This window comes from Pongo abelii, chromosome 1, assembly GCF_028885655.2.
Source record: "Pongo abelii isolate AG06213 chromosome 1, NHGRI_mPonAbe1-v2.0_pri, whole genome shotgun sequence".
Taxonomy (NCBI): Eukaryota; Metazoa; Chordata; class Mammalia; order Primates; family Hominidae; genus Pongo; species Pongo abelii.
The window spans coordinates 199,847,027-199,874,873 of record NC_071985.2 but is presented as its reverse complement, the minus strand read 5'-3'; the positions used below and the strand labels follow the sequence as shown (position 1 = coordinate 199,874,873).

The 27,847-nt window shown below is 43.3% G+C and overlaps 1 protein-coding gene across 7 annotated transcripts in view; it reads right to left on the bottom strand.

Moving 5' to 3' along the window:
* The window catches only part of CSMD2 (CUB and Sushi multiple domains 2), a 664,749-nt gene that overhangs the window by 175,156 nt on the left and 461,746 nt on the right, over positions 1 to 27,847 (bottom strand). For all 7 annotated transcript variants that reach the window (XM_054538082.2, XM_054538100.2, XM_054538088.1 and 4 more), the window contains 5 exons: positions 27,099 to 27,287; positions 21,609 to 21,778; positions 13,029 to 13,185; positions 11,269 to 11,460; positions 5,449 to 5,575 (listed from right to left, as the gene is read on the bottom strand). In XM_054538082.2, the coding sequence (XP_054394057.1) occupies positions 5,449 to 5,575; positions 11,269 to 11,460; positions 13,029 to 13,185; positions 21,609 to 21,778; positions 27,099 to 27,287 (835 nt within the window). The remainder of the gene's footprint in view (positions 1 to 5,448; positions 5,576 to 11,268; positions 11,461 to 13,028; positions 13,186 to 21,608; positions 21,779 to 27,098; positions 27,288 to 27,847) is intronic.

Sequence of the window (27,847 nt, the reverse complement as noted above, 5' to 3'; positions counted from 1 at the left end):
AAGATCACTGGCAAAATAAAAACAGGATATAGAACTCTGAAATCACTAGAACAAAAAGCCAATTAAAGCAGATCAGCTAACAACAGGAAGAGTTAACAATAAAAAAAAAGCAATACAGAAGCATAATGTATTTTGTTTGAAAGAAAGCATAATACATTTTATGTAAAAGAAATATAGCCCCTTGTACTCGTTGCATATTCTTCAATGCCCATGGAACATAAATAAAACAAAAAAATTTGAAAAGTAAAAAAAGGCATAATGCAGTCAAAATAAAAATAATGAAAAGCATACAAAATCTATAAACCACTTAGTAACTGAAAAAAGTCTTAAATATTATTGGATTTAAGAGAAACATAAATGAGTTATAGACTAGAAATGAACCCAGTTGAACACTCTATATGAAAAAGACAAATTGTCCAAACAAAAAACACACAAAGAACCGGAAACAGCAAAGACAATTAAATATCCTATTGTCCATCTAAGTGGTGAAGACTGAAAGTATTGACAATGTCTAGTGATACTGCGTGGGGTAGCAGGCCTTCCCACAGACTTCTGGTGGACTTGTAAATTGCTATAATATCTAGAGGAAAATTTGAGGTCATGTATCAAAATTTGCCTCCTAAAAATATATCCTAAGGAAATAAATGGACAACTGTTCGAAGATTCAGGAATAAGAATGTTGGAGTGAAAAGCTGAAAAGATTCACTTATTCAACAGGGGAAAAGTTAAATAAATTATGGTGGTGCATACAATAGAATTCTCTGTATCTATCAAACGGGATGAGGTAGATCTGTAGACATTGACACGATGAGATGGTGACATATGATTAAGTGGTAAAACAAAAAACAAGTTACTAAGCCATGCATGTGGATGAACTTGGTTTAGAAACATGTGCATTGCATTTGCTTTATGTACATATTGGCACACAAAATATCCAAAAGAATAAGTAGAGCAAACAGACATTAATAGTTATTTTATGTGGGGTGTGAGGAGGGGTAAAATTACAGAGTAAGATTGTGGAAACGTTTCATTTCGAGTTTATAAATTTGTTTAAATTTTGAATTTTAAAAAAATGATCATCTGGCTGGGCGCAGTGGCTCACACCTGTAATCCAAGCATGTTGGGAGGCTGATGCAGTTGAATCACTTGAGGCCAGGTGTTTGAGACCAGCCTGGCCAACATGGTGAAACCCTGTCTCTACAAAAATTAGCCAGGCATGATGGCGCTCGCCTGTAATCCCAGCTACTTGGGAGGCTGACGCATGAGAATTGCTTGAACCTGGAAGGTAGGGGTTGCAGTGAGCTGAGACAGTGCCACTGTATTCCAGCCTGGGCAATAGAACAAGAGTGTCCAACCCTCCTCCAAAAAAAGAGTACCTAATTTGTATATAGAAAAATTCTATAAAGATATTTCTAATAAAAAAGATAATAACTAAATAAGGACTCAAACACAAAGGGGCTTTTTGTGTTTGTCTAATTATGAGTGTGAGGTATCCTAACTTTGCTGCTGGTTATTCAAGACAGGTGTGTGTGTGTGTTGGGGGTTGAGGGAGAGGGAGGGAGAGGAGAAAAAGAGAGAGAGGGAGGAAAGGAGAGGAAGAGAGGGAGTGGGAAAGAAGGAGGGAAGGAGAGGGAGAGAGGGAGTGGGAAAGAAGGAGGGAAGGGGAGGGAAAGGGGGAGGACCGAGTGAGCACACATAAGTACAGCTGTACGTGTGCATGCTATGCATACTGGCTGGGATGGCAGGCTGGGGTGGGAGAATGAGGAAAGGACAGTGTCTTGCCACTCTATCTCCATCTTTCTGAAGCTCTCAATGAAACTGGGAAGACCTCTTCTTACTTCACATTAGCTCCTTTGAGGTTGTTGTGGCTCCAAGAAGCCATCCAGACTAAGGACTGATGTTATCTTAACCTTCTTCGGACTATTTCCCATTTTGGGATCCTCAGCATGCCCCCCATGACTTCATATTTCTTGCTATGTTACTCTGGAGAGGACGTTTCCTGTATTGGTTTTGATCTTGTCTTCCTGAGGGCTAGAAAGGGCGTCTCCTGTCTCCCCTCCACCCCCATAGCCACCATTCTCATCAGTGAAAACGATCCTCACTACTGCCCAGAAATCCATTCATCAATTTATTGTAATTTCCTTGTGCCAGCCACACCTAGATCTGCTCTGCTTTCCTTAATTCCCAGAGAATTAATGCTGTGCCTTTTAGGTACGTTACGGCCACTATGCCATGGATGAACACATCCTTCTCTTTAGAGGATGTGTGCCAAAGCATCTAGAAATGAAGTATCATGATGTTGACAGTGTACTTTCCAGAAGCTCAGCAAAAAGGAAAACAAAAGGATGGAAAGAGAAGAACAAAGAAAGCACGTAAGCATATATGGCAAAATAGTAACGCCATTTGGGTGTAGGCGGTAGGTACGCAGGTACTTGGTGTACTGTTGTCACAAACAGTAGTTGAGAAAAGTTGGTGTGATGACTTGAATGTCCCCTGAATTTTCTCTTCTTCTCCATCTCCACTGCCACTGCCTGGCTTCTGGCCTCCTCGTCTCCAGCCACACTCTGGAGACAGCTTCCTCACTGGGCTTACAGGCCCAGCCGGTCCCACTCCGCCCATTCTCCACAAAACTGCCAGGAGCTGTCAAAACGCAGCCTCACAGCCCCAAGGCCCTCTGTGCTCCCCACAGCCTCCAGCACCAGCTTCATCTCCCACGAATGCCGCCACCCACCAAATCGCAGGTGGTCATCCAGCTGCGGGAACCATTTCCAGCCCCTTGAGGCTGACCACACTGCTTCACTCTGCCTAGAAGCCCATTACCCTCCCACCCACCTTCCTCCTTGGCTACCTGGCAACCTCCTCTCCTTCCTTCAGGACTCAGCTCTAGGGTCACCTTTTCCAGAATAACTTCTCCCATCTCCTCCTGTCCTGCTTTTTCATTCCCCTTCCTCATTGTGCCACCACCTGGTTCTGGACAGACATGCGCGTCTGCTCTTTGTGAACCATGGCCACATCTCATTCATTTATATAATGCCAGCACCTGGCACAGGCACAGCCAGGTAGTAAGCAAACAGATATTTGTGAATATGAGGGAATGAATGCATCAATGAATGATGCTCCAAGTGAAGAAAGTGAGAAAACCTCTTGAATTGCACATGTGTGTACTAAAGTGAAATAGTCATTATGTTCTTGATCCACTCATTGTTCAACCACTAGTCACTGAGGAACTATCATAGATCCACTAGGCATATAACTACCTTTATACTTGGGTCTTGCTTCATTCATTCTTTCATTCATCAAACACTTGACACTTGTTGAGCCGGGGGCACTGTGCTAAGAGCTGGGAGACTTGCAAAGATGAATCAGGCAGAGACCACAGCTCCAGGAGGGGAGGTAAGGCATGAGCATAAATAAAGGAGAAAAGTGGTCAGTGTCATCAGGAAAATATATGCAACAGGCAATGGAAGTTCAGAAGAGGCAGAAAGGACTCCTAGGAGCCCCGCAAGAGAGGGGGTGAGGGATGACCTCCCGGGTGAGCTGACATTTGCACTTGACTTTGAGGGATGGATAATTTTAGATGTAAGCCTTTGGAGGGAGGAGGGCGTTCCAGAGGAAGGGCAAAGTAGAAATAAAGGCCCTGAGCTAGGCCCTGAGCTAGGCCATGTACAGGGGTCACCAATAATTTTGCTTTGCCAGGATGTCATTGACGAGAAGTGGAAAATAAGGTAGGGGAGGGAGGTTGAAGTCGCTGTAGCCTCAAAGGCCAGAATAAAATGTTTAGCTTTTATTCTGTGAGCATGGGGTGGCCATGCAAGGTTTCTAATCAGAGGGTGAATTGATCAGGTATATGCTTTCAGAAGGTTATCCCAGCAGTGCTGTGCAGGATGAATGTGCATATTTAACTTGTCTCCCTAACAATGCAAAGTCCCTATGTACACTGCTGACCTTATTTTGCTCAGAGTTTAGCTAAAAATTTTGTACATATTAAATACTTAATACATTTCTTTAACATTAATTGAACTGTGTACATCAGTGAATATCTATATTTCTTGCAGCAAAACACCCATTCAGCCAGTTCTCCTTAATCGGAAACTTACATGGAGGAATCTTCTCCTAGCTATCTTCCTTTTCTTGGCTCCTCACTATTCCAAATCTTTAGCACTTATTTCCTGGATCATTGTAACAGACTCCTGATGGTGCCCCCCCATGAGCTCTCTATACTGCAAATAACCCTGGTGGACCGACCCTGCTCAAGAATCTTCCATGGGTCCCTCTTAGTTATTGGCATTTAAGATGGTCCATAACCAGGCTCTACTTTAACCCTATCTATCACCCATTCCTTATCCATGTGTTTCCCCTACTCCAGCCAGACTGTTTCCTCCCCAATTCCCTTGTTCTATCCTCCTTTCATACCTCCGCTCATACTGCTACCCCAACCTGCTCTTTTCCTCCAAACTCACCTAAGCCATGGCTCAAGGCCCCGTTTTGCCAGCAGTGCAATAGTGTGAAGATTCAGAAAGACCTGGGTTCAGATCTCAGAGTTTTGATTCCCTGTGCAAACTTAGAAATGCTATGCATCCTCTTGGAATCTGAGTTTTCTCATCTATAAAATGGGAATTACAATAATGCCTATTTGTTATTAGGGCTTATTATTATTATCAATAGGGCTATTGCGGGGAGTTAATAAGGTAGGCTCTGTGCTCAGTAAATGGTGATGGTTCTTTCTCCTCTGACTCCTTGAAATTCCAATAAGGAATGCCTGGAAGGAAGTTACATTTTGATGGCATACCTATTTTGAAGGAATTTATCTTTTGAAGAAGTACATACCACTGCTGGTCTTTTCCTATTTACTTCCTCCACAACTCTAAAATACAAGCATTTCTGTCCTCATTTTAAAGATGAGGAAACAGCCTAAAAAAGGGAAGCAATCTGCCAGGGGCCATACAGCTAAAGCTGAGTTAGTGCTTGCTAACTGTCAGAAATAACCACAGCAACTGTTATTAAATATTCACTATGTTCCAAATACTATACTGAGCATATTACATGCAATATCTCATTCAAGTGCTTTATCCTGAGATCCATACTCTACAGAAGAGGACAATGAGATGCCGAGAGGATAAGGAACTTTCCCAAAGTCCTGCAAACAGTACACGGAAGGGTTGGATTTAAATGGGGGTCTGCATGCCTTGAATCCATGCCCTCGGCTCCTCTGCTGTAACTGTGCTATCTGGACCAGTGAGGTGTATGGACTTGGCATGAAGCCCTGAGAGGCTGAGACTGACCTTTCTAGATTTTCTAAGGCATCCAGCATAGCAACCACTATTGATCACAAGGGGTTCTCCAGGTGAGGCAGGCGGGCCAGGCACTAGCTGGATGGCCTGGTGATGATGCTGATGATGGCTCCCCTGAACAACTGGCGACGGTTACTTTGCCAGCCCTGACACTTACCCAATGGTGCAGCCGGCCTCTGCTTCGATGGTCCAGATGCAGTTGAGATTGTGTTCATAGGGAGCTGGATACCCGGGTGACAGCACCTGCCCCGACACCTCTCCTCTCACTGTCCCTCCACACTCGGCTGAAAGAAATCCCAAAAGAGTGAGCTTCATGGGGTGGCCTGAGCTGCCAGCAGTCACTCAGCAGCTCCTTTTGCCTGTTTGCTCATGAGTCCCTTCCCTCTCATTCATTCCAAGTGATTGAGCACAGCATATTAAAAGGTCCCCGGATGAGACTTATATCCCAGAACCTATAAAGAACCCCTGCAAATCAACAATAAAAAGACAAATAACCCAATTTTAAAAAGGCAAAGGATTTGAATAAACATTTCTCCAAAGAGGATATATAAATAGCCAATACATACATGAAAAGATGTTTAACATTGTTAGTCATTAGGGAAATACAAATCAAACCCACAATGAGATATCACTTCACACCCACTGGGATGTCTATAGTCAAAAAGACTATACAAGCGTAGGTGGGGATGTGGAGAAACTGGAACTCTCATCATTATCGATGGAAATGTAAAATGGTGCAGCTGCTTTAAAAAACAAGTTGGTGGTTCCTCAAAATGTTAAACATAGTCACCATATGACCTAGCAATTCTGCTCTTAGGCATATATCCAAGATAAATGAAAACATGTTCACATAAAAACTTGAACATGAATGCTTATAGCAACGTTATTCATAGTTATCAAAAAGTAGAAACAACCCAAATGTCTATCAATTGATGAATGAATAAACAAAATGTGGCATAGCCATACAATGGAATAGCATTCAACCATAAAAAGGAATCAAGGCGGCCAGGCATGGTGGCTTATGCCTGTAATCCCAGCATTTTGTGGGGCTGAGGTGGGTGGCTTACCTGCGGTCAGGAGTTTCACACCAGCCTGACCAACATGGAGAAACCCCATCTCTACTAAAAATACAAAAAATTAGCCAGGCGTGGTGGCACATGCCTGTAATCCCAGCTACTCAGGAGGCTGAGGTAGGAGAATCACTTGAACCCAGGAGGTGGAAGTTGTGGTGAGCCGAGATCATGCCATTGCACTCCAGCCTGGGCAACAAATGCGAAACTCCATCTCAAAACAAAAACAACAACAACAACAACAACAACAACAAGGAATCAAGGCTTGCTACATGCTACAATATAGATGAACTCTGAAAACATTAGTTAAGTGAAGGAAGTCAGACACATTGTGCGATTCCATTTATATGAAATACCTAGAATAGGCAAATCTTGGAGACAGAAGGTACATTAGTGGTTGCCAGGGCCTGGGGAAGGGGACAACGGGGAATGGCTGTTAATGGGCATGGGTTTTCTTTTGTGGGGGACAAAATGTTCAAAAATTAGATTGTGGTGATGGCTGTACAACCCTGTGAGTATACTACTCACATGGTTAGGCTTTGTGTCCCTACCCAAATTTCGTCTTGAATTGTAATCCCCAGATATTGAGGGAGGAACCTGGTGGGAGGTGACTGGATCATGGGGCCAGTTTCCCCCATACTGTTCTCATGATAGTGAGTGAGCTCTCACGAGATCTGATGGTTTATAAGTGTTTGACAAGTTCCTCCTTCTCTCACTTTTCTCTCTCCTGCTGCCTTGTAAAGAAGGTGACTGCTTCCCCTTCTGCCATGATTGTATGTTTCCTGAGGCTTCCCCAGCCATGAGGAACTGTGAGTCAATTAAGCCTCTTTTCTTTACAAATTACCTATTCTCAGGTAGTATCTTTATAGCAGTGTGAAAACAGACTAATATAACTACAAACAACTGAATTGTACACTGGTAAATAAAAACGGTCTCTGAGTGTATGGCTGATTGCCTGTTCTGTGACCAACCTACTCAAAGCCTCCTAGGGAGGAACATGCAAGTACTTCAACCTGCTTCTTGATAGCAACAGGACCTCTGCTGGCTGCCAGGACAGCAGAGATCAACAGGATACTGCCCTCCCCTGGAAGAGTTTACTGTCTAGTAGAGAAGACAGCCACACTGTGTGCTATGTGTCCTAACAGCAAGTAGCAGCAGAAGTGACCAATCTCCCTGAGCAAAGGACAGTGAGGGTCAGGGAGGGTGCTGGTCTCAAATGAACCTTGAAGGAGAAGCAAGAGTTGACCAGGTCGGTTGGGTGGCAAGGGTAGGATGGGAAGGAGGGCACTGCAGAGAGAGACAGAAGAGTAACTGCAAAGATCCTGGAGCTGAGGAACAGCATGGCAGGCTGGAGGCCGGGGTGTGAGATAGGGAGACGGGGGAGATGGGACTGGAAAGGTGAGGAAGCATCACAGGTTGAAGGACCTTGGATACCAGGCTGTCATATATTCACTGTTCCAGGAAATAATTGCAGTGTTTATACACGTGAGTTAATTGACTGCGTGACACATCAGTGAACTTTGCATGTTAGGAGGAGTCACTGTGGTGGCAGTCTGAGGGGGTACAGCAGGGGTGAAACTGGAGGCAGGGAGGCAGGTGAAGAGGTCTACATTCCCCATTGGAGCAGTCACTGAAGTCAGAAGCTGGGGGTTCCTGCTGGTCTTCTCCTCCTTCCTCCCCGACATCTAATCTGCCTCTGAGACCCAGTCGCTAAACCTGTGTGATATTATGCATGTTTGACTCTACTTTGCCCGCATTGCTGGAGTCTTGACTCAGGCCCTCACAATCTCTAGGCTGGCACAGTTGCCCACACTCTAGGCAGTGCCATCAATGGGTCTTTATCAAATGCAAACAAGTCACTGCTTGCATTCACTCCCCCAATGAAGTCTAAACTTTTCAGTAGAGCCCACTTAGCCCACCAGAGTGGCTCCCTTTGTCCTCCCTGAACTCTTTGGTCCAGCCTGATGAAGTCCACAAGCTCTATTTGGATGGAGGACCTGAATAAACATCCTCGCTGTGACATCTTTTGTGACATACCTCCCCTCCCCAGGTAGAACTGACACTGCCCTCCTTTGTGTCTCCATTACAATGTGAATAGATTTCTATTATAGCATATGTAACATGTTATTAAAATCATGTCTATTCCCTCCACAAGACTATGAGCTCCTTGGAAGCAGGGACCTTGTCTTATATCTGCACATCAAGTACCTAGTATACTGTTTGGCACATTATAGATGCTTAACGTTTATTGAATTAATGGATGGCTGGACAATCAAATGAATGGAAGGAGATTATTGCTTTCCATGCAAATTACTATAAGCATCTGAATCAAGGGAGAATGAGTACAAACGAAGAGGAGGATATTCATTGCAGAGCTATTTAGGAAAAGGAATAGTTGATTAGGCAAGATGCTAGAAATAGGAGAAGAAGGGATCAGAGTCACAGATGGAAGACTGACCCCTACCTGTTGCTATAAAGGACCCATCAAACATTTCATGGACCCCTTGGTTTCACACAGGACCACTAAGGAAGGGTTGCAAGAGAGACCCTCTACCAGACCCTCTGCTCAAGCTTCACTCTTCTCTCCAAGGTGCTGTTGGGGTGGGAGATGCCAACCTAATTGTAAGATGCCAGGCTGAATGGACCCATGGCAGGGAGTAGGGTGCTGGTGAGAAGATGGACTACAATTGTGGGGAGGAGGCTTGACTGGTTCCACAAATAGAGGAAGTAGCTAGAAAGGTGGGAGGGCATTATCCGTGTCCTTGGTTAGAGCTTCCTTCCATATTCCAGACAGAGAAGGACCTCCTGCTTCCTGGGAAGTGAGGATTTGGAGGCAGCAGCACTGGGAGCACGTCATCATGGACAACTAGATACCTTACCTGGGGCCTGGCAGGTGGGCAGGAGGGGGCTGAGTGGGCCAGCATGTAGCAGATTCAACAACATTGAGAACATATAAGTCTACTCTTTCTGGTCTTCTCCCTTCTTCCCACCCTAGAACCTTGGCTGCTTTGTTTGGGCTGCAGAGTCCACTCACCGAAGAATAAAACATTTGGATGTTTTAAGCTGTAGCAATCATTTGTGGTAGACCATGATGAAGTCGACCACAACATGACATATACAAAAATATGCACATAATCTCAAATACACAGCCTCACTCCCCTAGCAGGCTAGAGGCAGTCTCAATGGGGAAGGCCTCCAAGGTTCTAGTGTAAGTCTAAGTTTAAATGCTCTTATACTGCTTGAGTGAACCCAATAAGTCCAGTCCAACTGGCATATTTGATATTCAAAGTAATCTTACAGTGAATCCTTTCTGCAAAGCAAATAATTATCTTGTAATGCGAGTCATCATCCCTCCTTTTCATTTTGTGTGCTTTGGCTTGCTTGTCTGTGGCATTATACGGTTGTGTGTTTATGCAAGCATCACTCTTCCTGGCCTGAGATCTGCTCTTCTCTGTATTCCTAGTGCCTAGCATAGTTCCTGGCACAGGAATGAGGGGAAATATAAAAAGAGAGATGGAGGGCGAAAGGGAAGATATGTCTGAAGACCAGGTCAAAGGCAAAGGGAGAGGAAGACCCTAGAGGCTCCATAAAGGCTACTGTTTTGGTCTGTCCACTTGCAGAGAGTCCACTTAGACCCTCCATTGTATAACAGTGTTAAAGATCCTGTGAAAATGTAGTCGTCTAGGGGAAAAGAAGCATCTGTGGCCATTAACACTTCCCACCATGCTGGTTCACACTTTCACCCTTGCACGTGCTCAGTCTAGAATGTCAACCTCCCTTCCTCTCCCTCCTGTTGGTGAATTCTAATCCATTCTTCCAAGTCTCAATTGAAATATCACCTCCCATGCAAAACATTCTCATATCCTCCCAACATTTTGCACTTAACTCTTTTTACAGTGCTTCTCTTATATTATACTTATCTGTTTATGTGTCTATTCTCCATGCTAGAGTATGGGCCCTGACAAGGGCAGTGAATGGGTTTTATTCTTCATTTATTTCTCTGCCTCCACAAATACCCAGACATACATGTGCACCAATTTTGGCACGTGGGGCTTGGTAGGCATGTACGTGTTTTTCCAGTGGAGGTTTTGTTCTTACAAGATTAGCCAGTGCTGGCACAGACATGTTGAGGTTGTGGGACATGGGGAAGGGGGTGGAGACAGAGAAAGATCTGGTTTTGGAAAGGTAGGAGGCAGGACGAAGCAGTATGGGGGAACTCACATTAGCAGGGAGATGGGTGGTAAGAGATGAAAAGGCCAAACAGAATGACCAATTTTGCCTATTTTGCACTTCTGCCTCAGATCACTGTCTCTTGTCCTGTGACACATGTGTAAAGATTCTAGAGAACCTCTGATGACATTCTGGAAGAACCACAGGTTTAAGATGCAAGTTAATTATTGCATTTTTATCAGTGAGAGCAATGATTGTTCTTTATCTTACTCTTTCTTTTGACATTCCTCCAGAAAAGGGAGAATGAGCCCCATTTTACCTACAGGGAAACTGAGACCCAAAGCGGGTGGGAGACTCATTTGAGTCTTGGTGTTACAATAAGCCCTGGAACTCAGGCAAAAGCCCCATCTCTCCCTTTCTAATGGACTCTCCCACCTCATCGCTATCACCTGTGCTACAATTTTGAGGGCATGACTTGGCTGTGGTCCCACTTGCTAAATGTGCGACAAAGGCAAGCCACCCGCCTGACTGCACTGCTGCATGGGTATAATGAGGTGTGAAAGTGAGGAAGTGGAGAAGGGGTGCATGCGAACCATGATGCCTTTTAACAAGAGGATTCAGTCCAAGTAGATGGCCCCCAGGCCCTGGAGCATGGGGTCTAACTGGAATGAGACCAGAGCTAGAACTTGGTATTATGGGAGACCCAAGGGTTCCCTGCAGAGGAAGAGCCCTCCTACCGACACAGGTGGGCAGAGGCCGGTCCCAGGTCCGGCGCTCTCCACTCAGACACAGCAGCTCCTCACTACCCCGCAGGCTGTATCCAGGGTCACAGCTGAAGGACACGGAGCTCCCTGCAAAATGACCTTCATCATGAACCTTGTAGCCAAACTGGGGGATTCCTGGGTCCTCACATTTGATGAGTTCAAAACCTGGTGAGGAGAGAAGAAGTAGAGTGAGTAAGACCTATTGTGGCAGAAACCATGCTTCCTCCCTTCCCTCAAAGCCCACGTCCTCAAGGAAGCTGTCTCAGCCACAGACCCTGGGTTCTGATGGATTCACCAGTCAGGATTTCCTCATTTCTACGCTCAGTTGAGGGTATATTAAGGAACATTCATTTCTCTGTTGCTATATGTAAATGATTTCTGCTTTTAATAGTTTTCAGGCCTAAGGTCTGCATTTTCTATTTCTTTTGTTTGACCCCGTAGCATTTTTGCTAGCAGGAGCGTTCTTTTCATTTTGCTCATTGAGACATTCTGATAAGATGGAGTAGTATGGAGAAGTCACCTTAAATGTATGTTTAAAAGCTTAGTTATGACCTGCTTAAACATACGCTGTTGAAACGGGCTGGAAAAGGAAACAGATTTATGCAGAGCTCCCACTCTATGGGGCTATACATGTGTTCTCTCTCATTTATTATTCACAGGAGTCTTACAGGTGGGTATAATTATCTGCATTTTACAACGGAGAGCATTGATTTGGGAAGGTTAAATAAACTGTTCAAAACTTACACAATTTTCACATGATAGAAATGGAATTCAAAGGTGTCTCTAATCCTCTTCCACTGAACCTCTTGCTGTAACAGGCAAGGATCCTCTGCCAGGCAGCCTTGAGCCCAGACGAGGGGAAGCCTGACTATACTCCATGCATTATTTTCCCCAATAGCTTTCTTTATTAAGATACAATTCACATACCATACATTCTCCCTTCTAATGTGTACAATTCCATGTCTTTTAGTAGATTCACAGAGTTGTACAGCTATTGCCATAATCAGCTCTAGAACATTTTTATCACCTCAAAAAGAAGTTCCATACACATTTTCCCCCCAACTCCCTCAGCCCTAGGCAACTGCCCTTTACTTTCTGGCTCTATGGATTTGCCTGTTCTGGACAGTTCACATGAAGGAGCTCAAACAATATGTGGCCTTTGAGACTGGATTCTTTCACTTAGTGCAATCTTTTCAAGGGTCATCCATATCAAAGCACGTATCAGTACTTTACTCCTTTTTTTTTTAGACAGTCTTGCTCTGTCACCCAGGCTAGAATGTAGTGGCACAATCTCGGCTTACTGCAACCTCTGCCTTCCGGGTTCAAGTGATTTTCCTGCCTTAGCCTCGAGAGTAGCTGGGATTACAGGCGCCCACCACCACGCCCAGCTAATTTTTGTAGTTTTAGTAGAGACCGGGTTTCACCATCTTGGCCAGGCTGGTCTTGAACTCCTGACCTCGTGATCCACCCGCCTCGGCCTCCCAAAGTGCTGGGATTACAGGCATGAGCCACTGCACCCGGCCACTTCACTCCTTTTTATGGCCAAATGCTATTCCATTGTATGAACATATCACATTTTGTTTACCCACGAATCCACTGATGGTTACATATTGGATTTTAAAACAGTCTTAAGAGCACATTCTTTGTATCTCATGGGCAAGCAGAAGCTCAAATAAATGAATAAAATGGGAAACTCTGACTTCCTTGTCCACACAGATGCAAGAAAGACTTACTGGAAAACTGCAGTTCAAAGCCCTTACTGGTGTTTTCAGCATCAGTGATGAAATCAAGCCACAGACTGCTGGATGTGCTGTTCAAAGTCACCCCCATCATCTCAGAATGGCTGAATACTCCCAGCAAACGGGCGGAGTTGTTGTTGCCGTCATAAACCTGGACACAGGAGAGACCCCCAACCCAATGTCGTCAGCATGGCCTTATGTTGAACAACACCTTCTTACCCCACAACCCACACTCCTGGAGTTTAGCACTGGTAACAACTATCAGAGGCACAGTGAGTTATCAGATGCAAGGAAGATGGCAGAGGGATGCTATCAACTGAGCAAGTTATCTCGTTTTCCCTTGATGTCAGTTCTATGCTCAGCCCATCTTTAGTGTGAATCTAGTCTTTGGGAACTGATTGCTATTCTAACCTTTCCAGTGGAGATCTGTTCTTGTTCCCTCAATGCCCATATAGCACCAGCTTACTCTTTAGTGGCCTGAGGAGGCCAGGTTTGGGTTGCCTGCTTGTCAAACCATCTGTTTCTTCAGAGAGACAGGCTGAAAGCATTCATCTCTACATTGCTAAACCCTCAATCCTGTCCTTCCAGTAGATGAGACAGCCATCCTCTCACCTGATCCCACCCCACTGTGGCCGTAGCCTGTCTTGAGCACTCTGCTGGATGTCATCCCTGGGATCCAGATGGGTGGAGTTAAAATGACCAGGGTGTCATGGTGACTTTTTCTTCCCCAAGCTCAGCCTCTGCCCCTTCCCTCCTAAAATGAGGGCTCCAGCTAGGGCCTGCTGGGCTTGCCAAGGGTGGAATCGTACAGGCATCTGGCTTCCCTCGCTCCCATCTGTCCCCTGAACTTCTTAGTACCAGCAAAGACAACAATCATCAGAATAATGAACTGGCTCCCCAGGTTTCGAGGTTGCCGCTCCTTTCCAGATAATTGTACAAATAACAACAGAAGTTGTGACTGAGTGAAAGACCCCCTGGTGCTTTTGTAAATATCAAAGATGGGATCTCTGAGTGGGTGATGAATATTTGTGCATGGCACACAATGTGATGCCAGCTGCCAGCAAATTGGAACAATATTTCCATTGTACTATTTATGAAGCAAAGCTTTCTAAAAGAAGCCATCCTTCAAACTAACAGTGTTGTATATTATAGAGATTTGTTTAGGCTCCTGGGAGCCTGAAGTCTGCTTCCAGTTCCTTGTGTAATTGCTGTATATCACCGATAGACTGAGGGAATTCTGGGGTTCCAATAGACATCAAGATAATACAAGTTCAAAGAGTTTAGCCTAAATTGTTACAAAAATATTTTTAATCACCGAAACATATGGAAATCAATGGACCAAGGCATTTATCATCAATGGAATAAGAATCATCCATTGCAATAAGAAATAATAATCATCAATTGCAGTAAGAAAGACAATCAGACACCATGTGTTTCTTTAATAAAAGATATACCATCACCCACGGAGTTATCTTGCCCAAAAAATCAGACCTGATCAGATCAAGCCACTGGATCCAATTTCCAACTTACAGGCAATAAATACCGAGGACAGAGGAACATATAAAATGATACCCTGTGAGTGCATTCAGCAAAATCCAGAGTGGAAAGTTCCACTGAACAAATGATCTGATTTCCTCAACAAATAAGTTACAAGGGGGAAAAGAAAAGAGATGGAGGGAGAAACCTACAGATTAAAAAACACATGAGACAATGAATCTAATGTGTGGACCTTATTGAATCCTGATTCAAATAAACTATAAATTTAAAAAATATTATGACATCTATGAGATAATTGGAAATTTAAACACTCACTGGATATATGATGTTATTAAGAAATTATGGTTAATTAATAAAAAGTATGATGGGAACAGGATATTTTCCTTAATTTCCAAGCATAATTCATCCTAATTCATCAAGGACAAAAATGTTACTTGCATCATTACAATAAAATATTAATTGCAGAAAAACTTATAAAACAGAAATGTGCAAATAACTTTCAGAACTTACAAAATGTTGGTAAGCATCTTTCTAGGCTTTGTTCTACACATTTATTTCCTTGTATAAATTTATGTTTTTATAATTTTTATAACAATAAGATCGAACTATAGATACTATAGGGCAACCTGCTCTTTCACTTAATATAATGTGTATATTTTTAAAGTCATTAAATATTTTTTCCATAACGGCATTTAAGTGGTGGCAGGAATTTCTATACTAAAAATTAACCCAATCTGCAATATAATTATTTACATATCAGTGCCCAAAATATGTGCTCTGGCACATAAGGCTCACTCAGTAAATGTATGATAAATAAACCAATATTTTCCTCTAGAATTCACGTCCTTAAATCTACCTGGAATTTATTTTGGGATATGATATACAATTCTGCCTTAACTCCCTGATAGATTAGTCATTTAACCAAACTCTGTTTGCAAATATTCCACACATTACCAATTTTAAATCAGTCTTTATCACATATATAATTAACATATAATTATATACATTTGGTTTTGTTTGTCAACTTTCTATTCTATTGCATTTGTCTATTTGTCTACTCCTGTGCATGACCCACACTGTTTTAGCTACTGTAGCTTTACAATATATTTAAATAATTAGTAGGGAAAGTCCTCATTTGTCTTTTAACTTAAAAAAAATTCTCCCAGATGTACTCTTCTAAACTCAAGAAGAATTTTCTGGAATTATAAAAAGTAAAACAAAAAACTCCAAAACAAAACTTGTGTAATTCTGACTGAGCTACATTAAATGTATGGGTGGATTTGAGAAAAATGTATCTATGTGATATTGAGTCTTCCAATCCATATACATGGTGTCTAGCTCCATTTAATCAAGTTGTCTTTTATGTCTCTCACTAACATTCTGTTCTTATTCCTGGGTATTTTTATATTTTTGATTGCTATTGGGAATTGGGCCTTTGTATACATTTATTTCCTAACAGAATATTGCTTGATGGTCCAATTCATCATTATGCGCAGGTGATTGAGAAATCCAAGAGAATCTATGCACATCCATTACATCCAATAAAGCAGGTCAGCAAGATGGCTGGTTTCAAAATGAATATGCTAAGCAGAAAGCTTTCTATACACGATTACAAACAATGTAAGCATAATTTCTATGAATATTCCTGCATGTCCGCTTGCCCACGTGCTTGAGTTTCTCTAGAGCATACATCTAGCATGGAAAAGCTGGTTGTGGGGATGACACATCTTCAATTTGGTTAGATATTACCAGATTGCTCTTTGAAAAGGAATACCGATTTGCTCTCTCACCAGCAACGTCTGACAGCTTTCATTGCTTTATATCCTTGCTGATACTTGGTATTTTAGGGCATTATGATGTTTTCCAATTTGATGAGTGTAAAGTGGTATCTTACTTTAATATGTAAATCCTTGATCACCATTGAAGTTGAGCATCTTTTTATGTTTATCAACAGTTCTTACTTCCTTTTCTGTGAATTGCCTACCTTTTCATACCCTCTGTGCATCCATGAGAATGAAATCTCCCTGCATTTATTTTAGTTACATCAATATCAAAATAAAATTTTATCTTCTCTCAGTTAAGATTATGCACATTTTGGAGGGCTTATTTCTAGGTGTTTTACAGTTTTTGTTTCTATTATAAATGAGACTTTCCCTCCTGATTGCAAGTTTTATTTGGTTATAGAAACACCAGAAGCTTTGTGAATTTTCTTAATGATTTTGAGTTTATTAGTTGATTGTTTTGGATTTTTGAAACAAACATCACAATTTTCTATATTCCTTTCTAATTTTTATAGTTCCTTTTTTTCTTTTTCTGGTATAAATGTAATGGTTTGTCTCTTCAGCACAATGCTGCATTGTATTGGTGATAATAGAACTATTGATCTTGTTCTTGACTTTACTGAAAATCTTTAGGAAGTTTTGCCATTAAGTATAATGTTTGCTATAGGCGTTTGGTAGAAATATTTTTATCAAGTCAGGAAAGTTCTATTTGTAGTTTTATGAGATGTTTTTAAAAATCATGAGTGGGTGTTGAACTTAATCACATGATGTTTTGGGGTGTATTAGCCGGATAATGTCTTTTTCTTTGCTAATCTGTTTATAGGCTATTAGCTTGAGCCATGAAATTGCCAATATTTTAACAGTTTTGACCTACAAAAATAGCAATTTCATATGGTTTGTCTAACAAATAACATTATGAGCTTTTCTAATTTTGACACATCCTCACATTCCTGGAATCAAACCTACTTGGTCATCTTTGTTTGTTTGTTTGTTTTTTGAGACGGAGTCTCTCTCTGTCACCCAGGCTGGAGTGCAGTGGCTGCAATCTCGGCTCACTGCAAGCTCCGCCTCCCAGGTTCACGCCATTCTCCTGCCCCAGCTTCCCAAGTAGCTGGGACTACAGGCACCTGCCATCACGCCCCGCTAATTTTTTTTTTTTTTGTATTTTTACTAGAGACGGGGTTTCACTGTATTAGCCAGGATGGTCTCATCTTTGTTTTAATACACAGCCAAATTCAATCTGATTTATACTCAGAATTTTTAGATCTATGATCAAAAGTGAGACTGCCCTAATAGTTTCTGATTTCTGTTCTTTTTAAAATTTTTATTTTAAATTATAAATTGATAAATTATAGCTGAATATATTCATACAGTAGAAAGTATGTTATCATTTATGAATACAATGTGGAATTAGTAAATCAAACTAACATAACCATCACCTCAAATACTTATCTTTTTTTGTGGCAAGAACATTTGAAATTTACTCTTTTAGTGATTTTGAAATGTATGATACATTATTATTTGCTATATTCACCGTAACGTGCAATACATCTCAAAGGAAAAAGAAACTCTTAATTCTTCTGTCCAATTGATGCTTTCTGTACTTTGACCATTATCTCCCCATTCCCTCAATCCCCTGGTAACCATAATTTTACTCGTTGATACCAAAGTTTCTACTTGCCTCATTAAGAAAAAATGAGTTGGGAGATGGTTCTTTATTTTTCTCTCTTCTGAACAGTTTATTGCAGGGATTAATTGTTTCTTGAAGTTTTATTAAGCTTACCTGTAAAATAATTAAGGCCTGGGACTTTTGAGAGAGGATATGGGGGAATCATAATTTTTTAATGGTTATTGGTTTTTTTCAGTTTTTTTTAATATTAGTACTTTTTATCTATAAAAATTTCCATTTCATCTGAGCTTTCAGATTTCTTGGCTTACAGTTGTTCCTAAACATTTTCCTTCTCTATTTTTAAAAAAGGGTCTCACTTTGTCGCCCAGGCTGGAGTGCAGTGGCGTGATCCCTAAACATTTTCGTATTTCCATAATCTCTCCTATATCTTTTTCAATGTCCCTTTTCAATTCCTAATATTACATATTTGTGGCTTCTTTATTCCTTGATCAGTTCTGCTAGTATTGTCTACTTTATTATTTTTCAAAAAAAAACAGTTGGTTTGGTTGACAATTGCTATTGCTTTTTAGTTTTGTTTCTGTAGTCATTTCTGCCTTTATCTTTAAAAGTATCTTTCTCCTACTTTCTTCTGATTTATTATGTTACATTATTCAAGCTACTCAAATCTTTATTTATCGTTAAGTTAGGAGATATGTCACAGACTTACAGAGGTATATTAAAATCTTCCATGATGGCTGTAACTTTATTAAATTTTTTTACATTTCCAGCGGTTTTTATTTAATTTATTCGTGCTATGTTATTTGGCACATAAAGTTTTACTGTGGATTGATTATCCATTTTATTAATATAAAATAATCCTCTTTTTCATTTCCTTATGAGATGTGGGAGAAGTTCTCAAATTTATCTTTTAATAAACTGATTTCATTTTTCTGTGGTTTACCATCTTCCGTTCATTGCCTCCATTCCATTTTTTAATTGGGTGATCATGTTTTTCATCTCTATTCAATCTCTCCTCATCTCAGATTGCTCTGTTTTCATTATTGCCTATTTTTGTGTCATAAATATAATATTCTCCCAAATTCTCTTAAGAATACAAATTAGGAGCTTTTAAAGTATGTTTCTGTTCTTTGTTGCCTACAGAGGGGCAATTAGCTCTGATTCCACAGACATGTCGTCTTCTTCTGATCTACTGAATATTTACACATATCCAGTTAATTTTCTTGTTGGCACACCACAACAGAGGGAAAATGGAAATTGGGAATGGAAACACTCAGCAGTCTCTAAGGGATAGCAGAGGAGCTAAACTCAAAGAGGCCGTAGCAGGACCATTTCCTACCCTGGTGCTAAAGAGTGTGTGTGTGTGCGCGTGTATATGTGTGTGCATGTGTGTGTGTGCATGTGTTTGTGTGTGCATGTGTGTGTGCATGCCTGTGTGTGCGTGTGTGCATGTGTGTGCGTGTGCATGTGTTTGTGTATGCATGTGTGTGTGTGCATGTGCGCATGTGTGTGCACTACCTGGGCTCCCGCATCCTCTGTTAGTCCTCCCTGAACTCTGACTTAGTTTTATGCCCCATGTCCCTCCTCCTTTCTTACCCTGACCACCTCAGAAAGACTCTCTCTGCTTATCTACTAAGCTGCCCACCTGACCCTGAAGCCAGAACCCTGATGGTGCCATTGAGTGTTCACACCTGCTGACTATGTCTTAGGTGCTATTCTGAATCTAGACCCCCTTAGTGAGGAAGCATGGGCACTGGCCATACTCCATATGACCTCCAGCAACCTGGGAGCCATTTCTGCTGGCTCTGTCAGGTCACTTGCACAGAACTACTGCTTATACTCCCTTCAAAACCTAAAAATTGTAAACTATGCCTCAAAGCTGGCTTTTTGTGCTAATGGCCTTCATCCAAGAAAGCCTCTGCATTGCCCAGCTCACGTCACTCCATCTGTACCTCTACAGAGAAGTGGTCCCTCTGGTGCTGCTGTACTGATTGCAGCCTCTGTGACTCAAATGGATGGAGGGAAGTGAAGCTCAAGGGTGATGCCTAAAGACATGGTTATTGGAAGGGCATAAAACCCTTGTCTTGTATTCTCTTGTTGGGAGACACACAGTTTTTATGTGGGGTTGGAAAGCAGAGCTTAAGAAGCCAATGGGATTGTTCTACCCCATTTCAGGCATATCCGGTCCCAGCCAGTGATCTCATGAGTGAATCTTCTTGGGTTCAAAAAGGATTAGGTAAGAGTGAGAAATGCATTTCAAACACACACGCGTGCGCGCGCGTGCACACACACACACACACACACACACAGACACACACACTCCATACACCCCAGAGGACATATGCCCCAGGGGGTTGGCCAAGAGTACCCATCATCTGTACATAAAAAGGACAGCACATTTATCACATCTGGAGATAATCTGAAAGCATGGAAATTTAATGGTTTATCTTTGTATTTTCCAGAGTAGTGGGCTCTGGTTCAACTTTTTCTAATGTAAGGACTTCTCTGGCTACAAGGAATAAAACTATATTGGAAAAAGCTAAAAAAATTCCTTGGCCTAGGATGAAAATGAACAAGCTTTGTATGAGGCTTTCCTTATTATTCATTTTATTAAGGCAGCTCTTTAATAAATTCTCCATGCTCAACTCTTTGATTACACAGACACACAGCACACATTATTGGAGGTACTCAATCACATATTCTTTGTATTTATGCAACGAAATATAAGACATATATGCTCACTGTCTTAACAAATCCCTCTTTATGACCCTCTCTGTAATCCAAGTCCTATCATTTTTTTCTCTTACATATGTCTCGAACTCACTTTCTTTAACCCCACTGCCACACCAGGCCATCATCGTGGTACACTGAAGCTACTGCAATAGACTGTTATTCAACCAAAACATACACAATGCACAAGTGCTCATACACACAATATGCTGACACAGGTGTGCACAGACACAGATCTCCAAAACCAAATAAATACATGGACACCGATTCACACACATGTGGAAACATATTTAAAAAAGCGTCTATATCCATAAATACATAGCTACACAAATGAACACACACATGCATATATATACATGTTCTATGAGCTCTTCATTATCCATGTTGATGGTCAGGGCTCAAAATGGAAAACTGGATCCATTGGCTGCTCCAACCGAACTTATTATTATTATTGTTATTATTATTATTTTGAGACAGGGTCTGACTCTGTCACCCAGTCTGGAGTGCAGTGGCATGATCATGGCTCAATGTACCCTCAACCTCCCTGGCTCAAGTGATCCTCCCACCTCAGCCTCCCCAGTAGCTGGGACTACAGGCATGCACCACCACACCCAGCTAATTTTTGTATTTTTTGTAGAGACGGGGTTTTGCCATATTCCCTAAGCTGAATTATTATCTTTTATTATGCAGTCAACCCATACTCAATTACACATGCATTTGATAGCAGACAGCTTCTAAACAAACTCTAAAACCATATTCTTAGATACCCATATACCCCTCTCTTTTGGTCCTCTCTTTCTCCCAGATGAGTGAGGACAGTATCTTGGGACTCGGGAAGGAAGGAGAAAGTTTGGATCATTCACACAGAGACAAAGGAGTGGGTATTGACCAGACTATTGCATACTATAACACACATACTCTGAAATCGATCAATTTTACCTTGAGGACATCTCCTTCGGAAAGTTCGAATGCCCTGGCTTTCAGCTGAATTCCCTTCCCTGGCTGGGTCTGGATGGAGTAGATGCATTCGTGATTGTTATTGTAGTTCACAGGAAAGTTGGGGGACAGCAAAGTACCCTGAGTGCCTGTGACTGAATTCCCACACTCAGCTGGAAAGAGAATCACAATAACCATAGATTAACCCCCATCAGCTGCATCCAGAAAGCAACTTACAGCTCTGAAGAACCTGACAAAGATGACAAGTCGTTTGCCTGTCTACCTGCCAAGGTGCCTGTGTGTCTGTCCAGTTGTTGGACTGTCTACAGAAATGCCTCTCAAACTTAAAAAAAAAAAAAACTTCCCTACCTATGGTGCTGCCTGCTTTGTTTCTGTCTCTTGTGCTGTTTGTCTGTCTCTCTCCTACAGAAACAGATGCTGACCCACCAGGCACCCTTTACAATTTCACAGTGCTATAAAGCAGCCATGCCACATACCTATTCATATAGTAGCGTAGCAACAGAAATGACCGAGGAGGAGGTCAGCGGAAGAGGGGGGCAGTTAAGTGAGGAGAGATGAAGCCTTTCAGTATCACAGAATAGAAACTAAGAGGGGGCAAGATCACATCATAGTCGCTAACCCTTATGTGCAAAACAGCACGACTGACATTTTACAAGGACCATTTCAGTCATTAGTCGCAACAGCCAGCCCCATAAGGTAGGCACAATTATCATTTCTGGTTTAAAGATAAGGAACCAGGTATTCAACCACTGAGACCAAGCCTCTCTGTGGATTCACGAGGAGGAGGGGGCTGAGAACTCAACCTCCTGGGTCCTGGGGAAAGTTTTTAGCATAGTCTCATTGCAGCCTGTTTCATTCAACAGCTAATGAAATCACACCCTCCTCTGGAAACTGCTTCTCCTCCTCCAGAATTAGTCATTCTTTCCCCATTGTTCTCATACCTTTATTTATAGCAGTCATCCCATTTTACTTCACTTATTTGTTAACATTTCTATGTCCTCTACTGCACTGTGGATGCTTTGGGGCTTGGTTGTGTTACTGTCTCCTTAACACCCACACAGTGCGTGGGCAGGGCAGGCTCAGGGCACGCACAGAGGAATGGGATCTTTAATAATTGGAGGGCCCTTCCCTGTTCCTTCCTGTATCTGAGCACCTCCCATATTGCACCTTGATTGCTTGCTGCCTGTCCTGTGTCCCCCACCTAAACTGTCAGTAACTTGAGGGCTAGGGTCATGCTGGATGAACCTATGAATTTCCAAGGCTTAGCCTGGATTGTCTGTAAAATAAATATTTACTGAATGAATGAATGAATGAATGAATGAATGAATGAATGGAAATGGTACACTGACCTCAGAAGATGTACAGACCTAAAAATAATAATTAGGTTCCGGAAGGATGTAAATACAAGTCCAGATGGCAGGCCTGTTATTCGTGTGGACATATGGGGAATTTGGAGCATGCCTTGAATCTTTCAGGCGGCTGGTAGCAAGTCTGCTTTCTCTAAACCATCCCTCAGTATCCTTCAGTCCAGGCACAGTCTGTGGCTGGAAAAGCCCTGGGGTTGACCAAAGGGCCATTGCTTGGACCTTACAGTTAACCCTAATTACCCTAAGTACCAGGAGCGTAGTAGGCTGAGGCAGCATAGATGGAGCACATGGAAACCTTCAGAGCTGAAATGCTCATGGGCTTAGTTATACATCTTGTGTTTTCTCTTGTCCTAAGGCTGCTCATTAGTCCTTTGAAGATGGGGGCCACATGTCCCACCACCAAGTCCCTACTTTTCTCAATGGACCCTCCTCCCTGTGTCCTGCTCTATTCAGGACCAGCTTCAGTTTCCTAAGACTTTATATATGGCCTCATTTATTTCTCTTGGAGGAGAAATCTAACTTTACAGTACTTTTAAACTTAGTCTGTTTGCAAAACTTCCAAATATCATGATGAATGTGCTGAGATGGCTCATAAAACTCAAGAGACAGTGGTGGGCAGGCTCCCTGGGGGCAGTGGCTGCTGATAATTTACATAGACGTTTCCAGCATATGTACATTTCTTTGATGATCTCAGATGAGGGTGAGGATTTGTCGGGGGGAGGGGGAGTTGCTTAGGGCCATGCATATGTAAACATTTATTACTCAGTCATATCACATGGGCAGCCTTCTGAAGCACCTCTCCATTTTCTCTGAGATTACTACCTTTCCCCTCCATCTAGGCAGAGGCCTGTGGTGCAGTGGGATGATCATGGACTTTGGAGTTAGACACATTGTGTCAACTCTGAAATTTAGTCTCTTCATCTGCCTTCATCTGGACAATAATAGCATTCTCATAAGACTGTAGAATCAATGCGTAAGATTTTATATATAAGATAGGTAAACACAGGGGAATGGTTAGCACATAGTAGCCTCTCCACCAACGTCCCAGGTGAATCTACGTGGCTTACCTGCTTCCATTTGGAACCCTAACTGCCTGGATTCTGGGACTGGCAGAAAGCCTGAGAAGCATATGGGAAGCGTGCGTTAGCTGCCCGAGGCTCACAGCACCCTCACGGTTCCTGATGCCTCTTGCCCTCTGCCTAATTCTCGACAGCTGGCTTCCCTTAAACATGGGCTTGGGTGTGTTTTTGGACCTCCTTCCTGGCCCTGCTTCCTACATAAGAGCTATGTGCCCCACCTCTGCCCCAGCACGAGCCTCTCCTCTTTCCCACATGCCTGATACCTTTACAAGGAGGGGCTGATAGCTTTAGATGTGGCCAGTCCTTGGCCAATCCCCAGGTCCTGACTCCCTGTCAGGCCTTTGTCCTGGGCACCAGGGAGGGGACAGGAGGGATAGAGGGACGGGGCACTCGCTTCCGGGAGAGTTTCCAAAGTAACAGGGGAGGTGAACAGATGAACTTAGAAGCCAAACACAGGCACAAATGGAAACAAATAAATGCTCCAGAGAAACAAACAGTCACATCCACAGGAAAGTGCTGTGGCTGATTCTGGCATCTGTGACTTCTGTCGCCCCCATCAGAAGGGGTCTCGTTAAGGGCAGAGGTTGTACCTTATCCATCAGCCTGGGGCTTCTGAGGCAGAGGGTTAGGTCTTCTCCATCACACCAGGATTCCCAAGGATAGGGCCATGTCTCCTGCTGCAGACTGGGGTCCCCTGGGGTCAGGGCTGTCTCTTCTACATCAAATTCAGGGGCCCCTGATGTCAGGGGCTATGTCACCTCCCTCCCCGCCACCCACACCACACCATGAATTAAAGCCCAGGGCTGTTCATCTCCTTCTCGGCTGGAAATGTTCCTGGTAGCACTACGTGGACTAAATCATCCAATTTGCATGGCGACTGGGAGCAGCCCCCGGTGGGCATTCCCGAGATGCCTCCAGCCTGAGCCTCGGCAGCAGGGCTGGTGGTAATTAGAGGTGATTATAATTACTGTGCATTATTAATAACATGTGAAACAGAAGACAAATGTAATAATGAAAATATTGTGAGGTGTCATGAACAAACAGTAATTGGAATAATAAGTTAAAGAATGAGTTTATGTAATGAGATCAATGAGGCAAGAGCTTAAGGGCTGTGTGCATCTGTGGTCCTGGTTAATTCCATTAAAGAAGAATTTCCCCCAGAACCATTAGCTGAGGATGTTTTCCCAGAGACTAAAGGAGCTGCTAGTAGCCAGACATGAACTGAACCGTCCTGGGGTGGGTGGCGGGGTTATATGTGTTTCTGAGTGTGTGTGGCCAGATCAGGGTGGGTGGATGCCTTTGGGGATGGTTATAGGAGACGGAGTAAACTCTGGGGTTATTTAATTGTTCAGAAATGGAATTCTGCAGCTCTTTGTTTTAATGTTTCCTTTCTGAGATTGTAAAAGGTTATTGGCAAAATAACGATAATTGGTTATTGATAAATACAGATAAAAATGTTATTGGCAAAATGCTGATAATTATATGCCACCTCTTGGTTTATGTAAATGATGTCATCTAACGTAGAGTAAAGCCTGTAAGTTGGATGCTGTTATCTCTGTTTTATAAACGAGGAAGCTGAAGCTGAGGGGGTTTGCTGGCCTGCCTGGGATCTAAGCGTTGGTAAGTGGCAGAGCAGTGACACCACCATGGCCTGCATCAGTGCACAGCCTGGGCCTGGCTCTTCTTGCCAGCCTGTCTAAGCTGTCCTCGGCATAGCCTGAGGGCTCCATGGACTTGTCTCAGGCACAGCTGACCTCACTGGCATTTGAGATGCTGGTCCCTGTTTCAGTCAGTGCAGTGCTGCTTTGATCTGTTTTGTATATTTTTATGGGGTTTTATACACCATTTCACTTTACGTGAGGTCCATGGCTAACAGTGAGCATGGAAAATACTCCATGAATGCAGCTAGTGTTTTATCCAGCCCTACATTATAAGGATTGAGCAAACAGGCACCCAGGAGCCTCATACATTAGGGACAGACAGCAATCACTCTGCCCTGGGGAGAACACTTGCTTCCCCTACCACCTAGGCACAGAGCTCTGAACAGACTTCTTTAAAGCTCTTGCAAGGAGGCAGGCAGGGCCCACTTCCAACTTCCAATAGCTGCCTCTAACCTCCACATCTCCTATTCTCCCTGCCGCTTGCTCCAGCCTGGCCTCTGAGCTGTTCCTCAAATGCTGAGCATGCTCATGGTTTGGGTCTTGGTCATCTGTTCCCTCTTCTCCCAGATATCTATCTCTGGCCAAGTGTCAACTCATCAGGGAGGCCTTTTCTGACCATGATAAAAGAGCAACCCTAGCTCCAGCACTTTCTAAGCTGACTTAATTTTTCTCTGTATGCCTCAACACTGCCTGACACATCACACATCTATATATTCACAGCTTGTGTCCCCACCACCAGAGTGTGGACCACGAGTGGAGAATTTCTCTGTTTTGTTCACTTTTGTATCTTCAGAACCTAGCAGATGCCTGACATGTAGTGGGTCCTCTATAAATGACCCTGCCCCTGTTCCTCTTGTCTTCCCCTGCTGAATGGATGAAGGCTTCCTAAGGCATCTCTAAGAGTGAGCACCGCCATCGGATTAGTAAAAGCACCCATCTACTCCACCAGATGGAGACTCCCCCTGGACAAAGGTCATACACCCCTCCTATAGGCCCACCTAGTGCCTATCCATATGCCTCGGCAAGAGGCATCCTTAAGCCATGGGTCTGTGTGCTGAGGGTGGGGAAGTGACAGTACTGAAGTCAACTTCATGTGAGTGCCCACTGTGGACCTAATTTGTAAAGGTCACTTTAGTTTATACAGAACTGCCTGATGAAGCAGGGATTGCCATCCCTATTTTGCAGATAAGGAGGCTGGAGCAGAAAGAGGTTAGGTTACCTGCCCCAGGTCCCACTGAAGGAAAGTGTGGTAAGTGTGAGCTAAGTCAGCCTCTTGGCCTGTGTGCCGTCCACCAACTCACATCAATTGACTATAATCTGTCCCACCCCATTAGTGAAGCAAAATGAAAGCACGTGACCACCTACCAACACACCTTGGCAGAGGCGAGCTCCACAGGCGCCGTCTGCCCCCCAGGCACGTGATGCGGGCGGTGCCCTCCAGACGGTACCCGGGGAAGCAGGAGAAGGTCAAGGTGTCACCCACGCCAAACTGTAAGCCCTTCCGGATGCTGTAGGCTGGGACCTCGGGCTCCTCACAGGGCTCCAAGTCGTACTCTGGAAAAGTAGCAGGAAACCCGGGCTCAGAGACATTGCGGGGAGACACAGAGCAAAAAGATGGGAATGCACAGGCAAAACGCCAGGGGGAAAGGGCCAGGGACAACAAAAGACAGAGAAGAGGGCATGCGCACACTGGCCCACAAAAGGTGACACTGGCCCACAAAAGAGAAGTGAGAGCCCGAGGGGAGCAGAGGCAGAGAGAAGCAGAGGGAAGCATGGGGAGGCAGAGAGAAGCATGGGGAAGCATGGGGAGGCAGAGAGGCAGAGAGAAGCATGGGGAGGCCAGGGCGGGCGGTCTGCACCCACTCCTGTGAGCAGTGGGAAAGGGCACAGCCTTTCCTAGACAGGCTTCCCAGGAGGATTTCTGAGGATCCTCAGGACTCAGCTCTTCTCTGTGCTATCCTTTTATCTCCATTTTAAACCTGCACCTTGGGGCTCACAGGCTCTCCTACTTCCTTGTCTCTGGGCACCAAACTAGATACATTCAACCATCTGGTTCTAGAAGGTCAGAATACATGACTTGCTCAGGCAACTCCCACTGGGGAAGACACTCCAAA